At 39.0% G+C, this 12,736-nt stretch overlaps 1 protein-coding gene and 1 non-coding gene across 2 annotated transcripts in view; both read left to right on the top strand.

Moving 5' to 3' along the window:
• Window positions 1–3,250, top strand: part of LOC101591817 (cytochrome b-c1 complex subunit 6, mitochondrial) — a 17,271-nt gene extending 14,021 nt beyond the window's left edge. The window contains exon 4 of the mRNA XM_004639173.2: window positions 3,061–3,250. Within this exon, the coding sequence (XP_004639230.1) occupies window positions 3,061–3,093 (33 nt within the window). The 3' untranslated portion in view covers window positions 3,094–3,250. The remainder of the gene's footprint in view (window positions 1–3,060) is intronic.
• Window positions 1,304–1,492, top strand: LOC111818919. The gene has a single exon (XR_002822788.1). It is a non-coding gene; the product is annotated as a U2 spliceosomal RNA (small nuclear RNA).
• Window positions 3,251–12,736: the final 9,486 nt, after the last annotated feature.

Genomic DNA, 12,736 nt, shown 5'->3' with positions numbered 1-12,736 from the left:
ATAAAATAAATAATTAAAAAAAATAAAAATAATAAATGAATAAATAAATGAAAAATACATGCTACAGCAGATAATTGTTGAAGATATGCTAAGTGCAAATAAGTCACAAAGCACTTACATTATATCATCAAAAAAGTACCTGGAGTAGCACATTCTGAGAGATAAAGTATACTTGTAGTCAGAAGCTGGAGGGAGAGGAAATGGAGAGCTATAGTTTAATGAGTCAGAAATTTCAGTTTGGAAAATGAAAAGATTTTTTAAAAAAAGATTTTGGATATTGATAGTTGCAGAACAATGTACATACTCAATACTATAGAAATGACATAAAATGATTAAGGTGGTAAGTTCAGTGTATATTTTACTACTTTTGGGGATGGTGGTGGTGCTAGGTATTCAACTCTGGGCCTAAGTGTCACTAAACTATATCCTTATTGCCTATAATTTAAGAAGTACTAGCCCTGTGGTGGCATGTACCTGTAATCCCAGCACTATGAGAAACTGCGGCAGGAGGATTACAAGTTTGAGCCCAACCTGGGCAATTGAGTGATTCAGTGAGACCCTCTCTCCAAAAATAAAAGAAAGATCTATAAACACAGCTCATTATGAAGGTCCTGGGTTGAAACTCCAGTAACTATACTGTAGAAACAAAAAGCGTTGTGTTACGTCCTAAGTGAGATAAGCCAGACACAGTCATCCATACTATAAGATTCTAACATGAAATGTCTAATACAGGACAGTCACCCTTATTATATCCCCTCCTGGTATTTACTGCTTCCCACTTTATAATCATTCAGCAGGTTTTTTGTTTTTTGTTGTTTTTTTTTTGGCGGAACCAGGGATTGAACTCAGGCCCTTGCGCTTGCCAGGGAAGCACTTATTCCACTGAGCCATCTCCCCGGCCCCCTCAGCAGGTATTTTTAAATACTTTTATGAGGTAAACTTAGGCTTAGCTGTGCTGGCCCTTCCCACAGGGAGACTGGGCATGGTGGTGCACGCCTGTCATCCCAGCACTTGGGAGGCTAAGAACAGAATCACTACGAGTCCAGATCTATGTAGTGAGACCCTATAGACCCTGTCCTAAATACAAGGAAAAAACGAGGCTTAGGATATGGAAGTGAGATAACCATAGTCCCTTCACTGAGTTTATGGGCCGGCATATAAGACAGAAGTAAAAAAGTTACTAAACTGGTAAGTCTTTCAGGTATAACTTAAGGATGGCATTCACTGACTCCCCAACTCCTTTCATGCCCTCCCCCATTTAATTTTCAATTGAACATTTGCTACTATCAGAAGTTACCTTGTTATTGCTTCTTGGCCTCTGGCTAAAGTATAATATCTGTACATAGCAGTTTTAACATTTGACACATCTTCTGTTTCAAGGACAATAGATTAAATGGATTTTTTGACCAAGAAGATGGAATAGGAACTTGCTCTGTCCACTTCATACATTGACCTAGTATTACACATTACCTCCAGGAGTGGTGCACCAAACCCCCAAGCCCCCAAAAAGGGTTACCTTATTTATGTGTTTATTATACTTCTGTTATTAGTTTCTAAGTTACATAAGCAACAAAGATGTCTTATATATAGTTATAATTCTCAGCTCTTAGGATAGTACCTAGTTGGAGTAATATTTCTATAAGTTTTTTTTTGGTTTTTTTTTTTTAATGTATTTAGTACAGGGTCTCACTACACAGGTCGAACTCATAGTGATTCACCTGTTTTCAGCCTTCCAAGTGCTAGGATTACAGGCATGCGCCACCACGCCCAGTCTCAATCACCATCTCAGCATGCGCCAGGGGCAGGGCTGGTACCACACGAAGGGGATCAAATCCCAGCCACTGTGCTCTGCCTAAGCAGGTGCTTTAATCTGCTGAGCTATCTGGCTGGCCCTTAATTTTTTAATTTAATTTTATTTTTTTCAGTACCAGGGATTTGAACTCAGGACCCTGCATTTGCTCGGCAGGCACTTATAAGTATTTAATTAATATGAATCTTTTTTTTTTTTTTAAGAGATAGGATCTCACTATGTAGTGCAGGCAGGCTTTGAATTTGCTTATGTTCCCAAGTGCTGGGATTAACAGGCATGCGCCACAATGCCTGGTGTATTTAATTAATGTGCAATATTAAGCTATGTATGGAAGTGCACACCTGTACTCCTCTGGGAGGTTGCATAGGATGACTGCAAGATCCAGCCTGGTCAATTTAGGGACCTTGTCTCAAAATAAAAAAAAGGTGTAGATGTAGCTTGGTGGGAAGGCTCTTGATTCAATCCCCAGTAGTGTCAAGAAATTTTTCAACCAGTATGCCGTGCTGGCTCCACCCCTGGGCACACTGAGCCAGTGGTAGAGTCCAGGTGTGGTGGTGCATACCTGTAATCCCAGCACTAGGGAGGCAGAAATCAGGAGGATCACTATGAGTCCAAGCTGTATAGTGAGACCCTGCACCAAAAAAAAGAAAAATGTTTTAATTAAAAAGGAAGTGTAATATATCATTGTGATGAGAGGTACAAGTTTGTGGGGAAGACAAAGGACAGATTTGTATGGTAATAAGGGCTTATTTAGGGAAAGCTTACCAGAAATGCAAATTTTAAATGAAGACTAAAAGATGAAAATAATGGGAGAGTTTTGGGTAGAGGGGATAGGTTTAGGTAATTGAGGGGCATTCACTGGGCTCAGATGCAGAAAGGGCGTGGTGGGTAAGGACCTTGTTGTACTGTTGTAGGTCTCTGATGGATGGTTCTGTTAAGACAGGGTCTTGCTGAGTAGTTCAGGCTGGTCTTGAACTATGTAGTCCAGGCTGACAACTCACAGCAATCCTTCCTTACCCTTCTGAGTGCTGGGATTACAGGTGTGTGTCATCACTACTGGCTGATGGTTTGGTTTTTGAGGTAGAGTCTCATGTAGCTCAGGCTGGCCTCCAACTCTCAGTGATCATCCTGCTTCAGCCCGCAAGTGTACCACCACACTTAGCAACTGTTGTAGGTTAGGAAGAACCTTGTAATCAATCTATAACATGAAAGCAGCCAATTGATGACTTTTTTTTTTCCCCCCCATCTAGGTGGCCCACAAACTCTTCAATAGCTTGAAATAAGTGCAGACTCATTCGGCCTTCATTACCTGGATATCAAGCTCTTTGTGCTTTTAAACATGCCATTTGTTTCACATTAGGAACCTCATGGATTTGGGTTTAGGCAAGTAGCTTAATGTAATTAGCAGTGATTACATCTTAATAAATCCTGTGATCTGCAGCCCTGCCTCCTGACCTTTTTATTAATTTAGAACTTTCTCCCTCCCTGTTTTCCTTCGTTTCTCATCCTTTCTTCTTTTTGTAGTGCTAGGAATTTTTCCTTTTTTTCTTTGCAGTGTGAAAATCAACTCTAGCACCTCTTGCATGCTTGGCAGCAGTTGAATTAATAATTAAAAATTTGCTATTCCTGTATGCTCTCTTCCTCCCCACCCCAGGAAAAGAAACAAAACACCTATCTTCAGGCCCGCTTGGCTTTATTGTTGATTTCTAACAATTATTTGAGGAAAAAAGAATGCCAATCTTACGCAGATTCTTTCAGAACAGAAGTGAAGGGACACTTCCCAAGTTCATTTTTCACCTGATAACAAAATAAAAAATATTACAAGAAAAGAAAACTGCAGGCCAATATCACTCCTGAACACATGAGCAAGGGCTACGTGTGGTGGTATATGCCTGTAATCCCAGCACTCCAGGAGCTGAGGCAGGAGGGTCACCTTTGAGGCTAGCCTGGGCTACATGGTGAGTTCAAGGCCAGCTTGAACTACAGTGAGACCTGTCTCAAAAGAAAAAACAAACAAGCAAATGACACAACAAAACAAATCCTAAACCAAAAAACAAAACAAAAACCCTTCAGATGCAAGAATCCAGCAATATATAAAAGTAATGTATCATGGCCTGGCACAGTGGCACATGCCTGTAATCCTGGTACTCTGGGAGACTGAAGCACAGGGATTGCAAATTTGACTAGGTAATTTAGTGAGGGTTTCTCTTCAAAAATAAAATGGGCCAGAGATAGAGCTTAGTGGTAGAGTATCCTTAGGTTTCACTCCTAGTATTACCGAAAGAATCACGTGCTTTTTTTTATGTTGTTTTCAGTACTACAGATTGAACTCGGGGCCTTCACACTGACCCACATGCCTTGGCCTTTTTTATTATTGATTTATTTATTTGTATTTTAGGGAAGGGTCTATGGGGTGTTCAGGGTTTCAGTACTAGATCAGATTCATAGTGACCTGTTTATAGCCTACCAAGAGGCGGGATTATAGGCGTGGGCTGCCAAGCCCAGTCTCAGTTGCTGGCTCAGCATGCCCTGGGGGGTGGGGCTGGCATGGTAGGCCTGGGGATTGAACCCCTGGCCCTTGTGCATGCTTGTAGTACTTTATTCCTCTAAGCTATTTGGCCAGGCCCCCTTTTATTTTTATTTTTATTATTTATTTATTTTTTGCAGAACTGGGGATTGAATTTAGGCCCTTGTGCTTGCCAAGGAAGCACTTATTCTACTAAGGCATTTCCTTGGCCCCCCTTTTTTATTTTTATTCATTTATTTTTTTAATTAATTTTTTGAGAGGCCAAGGAGATAGTTCAGTGGCATAAGTGCCTGCCTGATAAGAGCAAGGTCCAGAATTCAATCCCCTGGGGGTTGGAGAGATGGCTCAGTGGTCTAAAGCACCTACTTGAAACAAGCTTGGCAAAGCACAGGGACCTCGGTTCGATCCTCCAGCACCACATGCCAGCCAGCCCCGCCCCCTGGTGGGCTGAGCTGGCCACACACACACAATAAATAAATGTAATAAATAAAAATAAATATTAAAAAAAAAATTCAATCCCCTGTAACAGCAACAAAAAATTTTGAGACAAGGTCTTCCCTTATAATTCAAACTAGCTGTGAACGTGGCAGCCATTCTGCCTAACATCCCAAGTGTTGAGATCACAGGCATGTGCTGCCAGGTCCAGTGCCCTACTTTATTATTTATTTATTTGAAACAGGGTCTTGCTGTGCAATTCAGGTTGGCCTTGAGCTCACTTTGTAGTGCAGGCTGGTCTCAAAGTCACAACAATCCTGCCTCAGTCTCCCTAGTGCTGGGATTACAGACTGCATTTTTTAAAGTTTAAGATAGGGTCTCATTAAGTCCCTACATTGCCAAGGCTAGTCTCGAATTTGTGAATCTCCTGCCTTAGTCTCCCAGAGTTCTGGGATTATAAATCTAGCAAATGTGTTTTTCATACAAATGTAAAGTGGTTTGTCACTAAAAAATAAACTGTGGTGTTTAAAATGGAATTTCAGGGCTGGGGAGATGGCTCACTGGAATAAATGCTTCCCTGGCAAGCATAAGGGCCTGAGTTCAATCCCCAGTTCTGCCAAAATAAATAAATAAAATAAAATGGAATTTCAACTTGATTGGCTTTGGGATCTCTACTGGGGACTGATGGGGCACTTTTCTAGGTATGTCTCAGTGGATCACAGAGGGGTAATCTTACACTTTTTCCCTGTTTTGCTTACCACCCACAGAAACTAAGTAGTTTTCCACCATGATGTCTACTTGGAACCAGCCAATCACAGTCTGAATTATAAGCAAATGAAATCTTTCCTTTAATTATGGATGCAGGGTTTTACGCATCAGCAACAAGAAATCTGGTTATTACAAAAGCCAATATGAATCATATTAACAGAATAAGAAAAAACTATATGATCTTCTCAATACTTCAGTAAAATCTTTTAAAGAAAAACAAACCATTCATAATATTATTTTTGAGTTCCAGGAATTGAACTCAGGCCCTTGCACTTGCTAGGCAGGTACTATGTCACTAAGCTATATCATCACTCGTGATTTTTAACAATATCAGTAAACTAGAAATAGTGGGGAACTTCCTCAGCCTAGTAAAGGACAGCTGCAAACACATAACTAAAACTTTCTTATGTTGTGGTAAAATGAAATGCTGAATGTTTTTCCCCTAAAAATTAAAACAAGGTAAGAGTACTATGACCACTTGTATTCAACAGTATACTAAAAGTCCTATGCAGTGGAATAAAGCAGAACAACTTATGGAAGGTAGCTGTGTGTGGGGTGTGGTGATTCACACCTGTAATTCCGGTACTCAGGAAGCTGAGGCAGGAAGACTGCTGAGTTCAAGGCCAGCCTGGACTATCTCAAAAACAAAAAAAATCACATGGGGGGGGGCAGTAAAGGTGGTGGGGTGTGGTGGTATACACCTATAATCCCAGCATTCAGGAGGCTGAGGTAGGAGGATCATTGTGAGTTCAAGACCAGTCTGGGCTACAAAGTGAGCTCAAGGCCAGCCTGAACTACATAGTAAGACCCTGCCCAAAGAAAGGAAAAAAAAAAAAAAAAAGTAAAAGCGTCTTTTTTTTTTTTTTTTTTGCCCTGCAAGTATTTATTTTAAAATCATCACACATATGATAGTGCCTTAGAGTCATAAACGGTGTTCTTTAAACTAACGTTCTTGAACTCATTTTGGATAGAACACTTTCACATTGTCTTTAATATATTCAGAGCTCATTCACTTTATGATAATTAGCTCAGGACTTGGTTTTGTCTGTTTTTTTTTTTTTTCTATGTGTATCATTTTATTTTCCCCCCCCCCTCAGGTTACATTGCAAACTTTATTGATCATTCACATATCTGTGTTTCCGTAAAAGCGTCTTTATATACAAAAGATATATACATAAAAAAACTGAAGATTTCCCAAAAAATTACCAAAAGTAATGTTTAACAAAGTGTAAGGATGGATCAAGACACAAAATTAATTGTATTTTAATGTACTAGAATTTTTTGAACAATGAATAAAGTGAGCCTATAACTTTGGGGAAAATAATTGAGTGTTGCCAATGATGAAACTCAAAACTTTCAGACAAAAATGTATACCTATCCTTGTGAGCTTAAAAGTTTGCTATGGGTCTGGGGAGATGGCTCAGTGGACTAAGCACTTGCCTGGCAAGTGCAAGGGCCTAAATTCAATCCCTGGTTCTGCAAAAAAAAAAGTTTTATAATGTTGCCAGGCATAGTGACATATGCCTGTATCCTCAGCATTCTGCGAGGCTGAGGCAGGAGGATCCCAAGTTTAAGCATAACCTGGGTAATTTAGCAATTTAATGAGACCAGTTTCAAAATAACCACACTTGGTACTCAATAGCTTTGAAACTTGAATTTGGTACTTGATGCATTTTGATATGAAGACTGTGTTCTTGTAGTTGTTATTTGTGATCTGCAAACTGGAACTTGTCAATTGCTTATAATTTGATATCCTCTCAAACCAAAATAATTTGTTTGCTTCTTGTTGTCATTTGATACTTGTTGCACCTTCCCAAATCAATTAATGACAAGTACTAAGGTGCCACTGTAAAAAGGTTAAGGATAAGGATGTAGCTAAGGAAAAAAAATGTCCTAACATTTAAATACTTTTGTGTTATGACCAGTATTGATATTAACAAGTGGATTTTTTTTTTTTTTTTTTGTACTGAGACTCAAATTCAGGATCTTCCACTTACCAGGCAGTTGCTGTGCCACTGAGCACTGTTTTTCTCCCTGGCACTGTTTTTCTTTTTGAAACAGGGTTTCATTATGCAATTCAGGCTGGCCTTGAACTCACTTTGTAGCCCAAACTAGGTTCAAACTCATCAATCCTCCTAGCTCAGCCTTCCAAGTACTGAGATTGCAGGAATGTGCCACCATGACTGACTCATTTTAAATTTCTAATCCAGCATGTATTAATGGACAAATATTTTTTTAATAGACAAATATTTTAATTAGTTTTATTGGTGCATTTTAGATATACATAATGATCATATTCATCATAGGGAATTTGTACCTGTGCATGACATTTCTTGCTTTTTTCCCCCCCATTTTCCTCCCCTCCCTTCAACCCCTTCCCTCTTTATGTACAAAAGCTTTTTTTTTTCCCTTGGTCTTTTTGAGATAAGGTCTCACAATGCGGTTCAGGCTGGTCTTTAGCTCACTTTGCAGCCCAAGCTGGCTTTGAACCCACAGCCATCTTCCTATCTCAGCTTCCCGAGTGCTAAGATTATAGGCATGTGCCACCATACCCTGCTTTACAAAAGCTTTGTTTCCATTTTTCTTTTTTTTCACCTTTTTCCTTCCTTCCTTTTCCCTCTCTCCCTCCTTGTTCCCTGTCCCTTTTGGACATTTTCTTCCATTTCCCTGTATCAATCAGTTTGCTCTGACACTTTTGGCTTCTTACACCAGAGAAACAATGCAACATTTAAACATGCATGACTTAAAAAAAAAATGCATGATTGATTCATTTCACTTAAGGGTGGTGATAGCAGAATCCTTGCCTTTTTCCTGATTTTAGAGTGAAAGTGGCAGTTGATTTGTCATAGATGCTTTTATCCAATGAGATAAAGACCATCTATTCCATTTTTCTGTAATATTTTTGTTCTTTTATTATGAATGAATGTTGGACTTTGTCAAATGCTTTCTCTGCCATCTCTTGAGAAGATCAGATGGTTTTTGTCCCTGGCTTAGTTAATATAATGTATTATTTATTAACTTGCATATGCTGAACCATCTCTGAATCCCTGGGATGAATCCTATTTGGTCACAGTATACAATTAGATGATTTACTGCATTCTGTTTGGCAGTATCTTGTTGAGGATTTTTTACTATGTTCGTTAGGGAGCTTGGCCTATAGTTCTCCTTTTTGGTTGGATCTTTCTCTGGTTTTGATATCAGGTTGATAAATGTATGGATAAGTAGGGACATTAGGTCTTCAAATTTCTTAGGGAATTTAGCAATGAATCCAGTTGGTGTGGTTTTTCTTTGTAGGTTTTAAATTACATCTTTAAGGGCCAGAGAAATAGCTCAGTAGAATAAGCACTTGCCTGGTAAGCTCAAGGTCAAGAGTTCTATAGCCGGTACCGAAAAAGAAAAATTACATTTTCAATTTATTGACTGATACATTATTTTAATCAAATAATCAATAACAATTTTAAATAATTTTATTGGAATCATTGACTGATATTTATTTAAATTTTTAATCTTGATTCAGCTTTGGCAATTGAAATGTATCTAGGAATCTGTTCATTTCTTCTGTGTTTTACATTTTATTAGAACACAGTTTTTTTTTTTTAATTTTATTTATTTATGTGTGTGTGTGTGTGTGTGTGTGTGTGTGTGTATGTGTGTGGCCAGCTTAGCCCACCAGGGGGCAGGGCTGGCTGGCATGTGGTGCTGGGGATTGAACCGCGGTCCCTGTGCTTTGCTTTAGCTTAGCATGTTCTAAGTAGGTACTTTAGACCACTGAGCCATCTCACCAGCCCCAGAACACAGTTTCTTAAGGGCAGGGGAGATGGCTCAGTAGAATAAGCACTTCCCTGGCAAGCGCAAGGGCCTGGGTTCAATCCCCGGTTCCTCAAAAAAAAAAAAAAAAAAAAAGTTTCTTTTGGATTTTTTTTGTTTTTTATATTTTATGGAAGGGTCTACAGGGTGTTTAGGGTCTCACTATTAGATCAGACTTTTTTTTTGTGTGTGTGTGGTACTGGGGATTGAACTCAGGACTTTGTTCTTGCCAGGCAAGTGCTAATTCTACTGAGCTATTTCTCTAGCCTGTGATCTGTCTGTTTACAGCCTCCCAAGAGCTGGGATTACAGGCGTGTACACCATGCCCAGTCTCTATAGTTTCTTGAAGTAGGGTTTTTGGGGTTTGAGACAGGGTCTTGTCATGCAGTTTGGGCTGGCCTTGTGCTCACTTTTGTAGCCCTTAGGCTGCTCTTCAACTCACCGGGATCCTCCTGTCTCAACCTCCCAAGTGCTGGGATTATAGGAATCTGCCTCCATGCTTGATTCCAGGACTGCATGGTGCGTGCCTGAGGATCCATGACCGAGACCACATGGCATGTAGGGCCAGTGATGGAACTCGGGTCCTTATGCCTGCCAAGTAGGTGCATATGCCTCTGAGCTGTCTCCCTGGCAAAGTAGGTATTGATGATCTCTAAATTTTGAGAGATCTGGTGTGATTTTATCCTTTTCATTCCTAATTGCATGGATTTGAGTTTTTTCTTTTTTTGATAAGGTTGGCTAATAATTTGTCAATTTTACGTAATCTTTCAAAGAAACAACTCTTAGATTCATTGATTTTTTTAAAAATTGTTTTCTTGGGCTGGTGAGATGGCTCAGTGGTCTAAAGCACCTATTTAAAACAAGCTTAGCAAAGCACAGGGACCGCGGTTCAATCCCCCAGCACCACATGCCAGCCAGCCTCCGCCCCCTGGTGGGCTGAGCTGAGCTGGCCACACACACACACACACACACACATACACACACACATATGCATAAATAAAAAAAAATTGTTTTCTTAGTATCCATTGCAATCATTTCTGCTCTTTACAATTTGAGCATGACTTGCTTTTCTTTTTTCTAGAAGCTGGGGCTCAACATTAGGTTATTTATTTAAACTTGCTGTGCTGGGATGGGGGCTGACACATGCCTGTAATCCCAGCTCTTAGGAGGCTGAGGCAGAAGGGTTTCTGTGAATTCAAGGCCAGCCTGGACTACACGGTGAGTTTAACATTAGCTTGAATTACAGAATGAGACCCCATCTCAAAAATATTTAACAGACATGACAAGTCAAATAAACACAATATAGTTGTAATGGGGGAACTCAATACATCAATGTCACAAATAGTGTTTTTCTCTGACATAGTAGTTTATAGCTATAAATTTTCCTCTTGGGCTGGGGAGATGGCTCAGTAGGATAAGCGCTTGACTGGCAAACGAAAGGATCTGAGTTCAATCCCCGGTTCGGCAAAAAAAAAAAAAAAAAAATTCCTCTTAAGACTACTTTCATTCCATCCTATAAGTTCCAGTTTGTTATACTGGCATTATCATTTCATTGTAGAAACTGTCTAATTTCTTCTTTAATTTCATCTGTGAGTCAGTTGTTGGGGAGGATATTTTTTAATTTCCATGTGTTTATGAAGTTTTTGTGGTTTCTTTTGCCATTGATTTCCAGTTTCACTGTACTATGGTCTGGTAATATGCATGATGTAATTTCAATTTTTTTTTTTTTTGTCTTTCTTTTCTTTTTTCTTTTTTCTTTTTCTTTTTTTTTTTTTTTTAACAGAACTGGGGATTTAACTCGGGCCCTTGTGCTTGCTGGGAAGCACTTATTCTACTGAACCATCTCCCTGGCCCCTAATTTCAGTTTCTTTGTATTACTTAAGCATGTTCTGTTTGAGATCTGTTTTCAAGAATGTCCCACAGGCAGCTAAGAAGAATATATATTCTGATATTGTGAGGCAGAATACTCTATAGACTTCTAAGTCCGTTTGTTCAAAAGTTTGGTTCAGTTCTAATATATCATTGTTGATTTTTCCCTAGCTTATCTATTTGACAGTGAGCTATTGAGGCCCCCCCATTACAACTGTATTAGTGCTTGATTTTTCATGTCTGTTAATGTGTTTTATATACTTAGGTGTGCTGGTATTTGGTGCATATATATTTATGAGTGTTATATTTTCCTCTTGGATTGTTCCCTTTACAAGGTTGTAGTGACCTTCTTCATCTCTCTTAATCAGTCTTGGTTTGAAATCCACTTTGTCTGCAAATAAAACAAACTACCTCTGCTTTTTTCCAGATTTGTCAGGTGGAATATTTTTTCCCATTCTTTGACTTTCAGGCTTTCCTTTAATTAAATGGGTGAATGTGTGATTTTTTTTTTTTAACCTCCCAAGAATGAAATCAAGACCTTGTGCTTTCCAGGCAAGTGTTGTGCCACTGAAATATATCCCCAGCCCTAAATGTGTGTTTTAACTTATTTATTTAGTACAGGGTCTCACTATGCAGCTTGAACTTGTAGTGATCCTCCTGTCTCAGCCTCCCCATTTCTGGCATTACAGGAATGTGCCACCATGCCTGGTTTCACTCAGACCACCAAGCTATCTCCCCAGCCCTGTGTTTCTTTTTCTTTTTTTTTTTTTTTGGAGCTCCCCATTGACCTGCAGCAGCGCTGGTCTGGGTTGCCTTGAGTATGTGGGAATGGAACCACCGCTCAAAGAAACTGACTGCCTCCTTTAAGCAGGCACTTAAACAACTGAGCTAATGGGCGGGCCCCATAACTGTGTTTCTTATATACAAATATTGTTGAATCTTCTTGACCCACTTTGCCAGTCTGTTTCTTTTGATTGGTGAATTGAGATAATTAAGGCTGATGGTTATAACTTGTATTGATTGTTCTTTGTCATGTTAGTTTCCTTTTGTTGGTTCCTTTTTTTCTACTCTGTTTAATTGCTTGCCTTACCTGGTGTGAGTTCATTCTGTTGAGATTCATGGAATTGTAGTCTTAATTATCTTCTACAATGTGATATATTTGTACCAGGAATCAAACTCAGGACCTTGCCCTTGCCAGGTAGGTGCTTGTACCACTGAGGTATACCCCTGGCCCAAAGAGTTATATATATATATATATATTTTTTTTTTTTCTGATGTGTGTTCTTTCTTTATTTCCATAATTTTTTTGAGAGACAAATAGCAGTGGGACAGTTTCAAATCAAATTGGTATGACAGTTTCAATAATTAACACATTGCATACTCAAAGAGTTATATTTTTAACTTGCTGAAAATTATAATTTAACAGACTATAATATGCATCAGGTAGTAATTATAAAAATAAAAGCAGGGTAAGAACATAGTTATTAACCTACTGCTGGTGTAGTACAAACTATTTTCTT

The sequence above is a fragment of the Octodon degus genome, unplaced genomic scaffold (assembly GCF_000260255.1).
Source record: "Octodon degus isolate 3935 unplaced genomic scaffold, OctDeg1.0 scaffold00107, whole genome shotgun sequence".
NCBI classification, from domain to species: domain Eukaryota; kingdom Metazoa; phylum Chordata; class Mammalia; order Rodentia; family Octodontidae; genus Octodon; species Octodon degus.
This window is presented reverse-complemented; position numbering and strand designations above follow the sequence as displayed.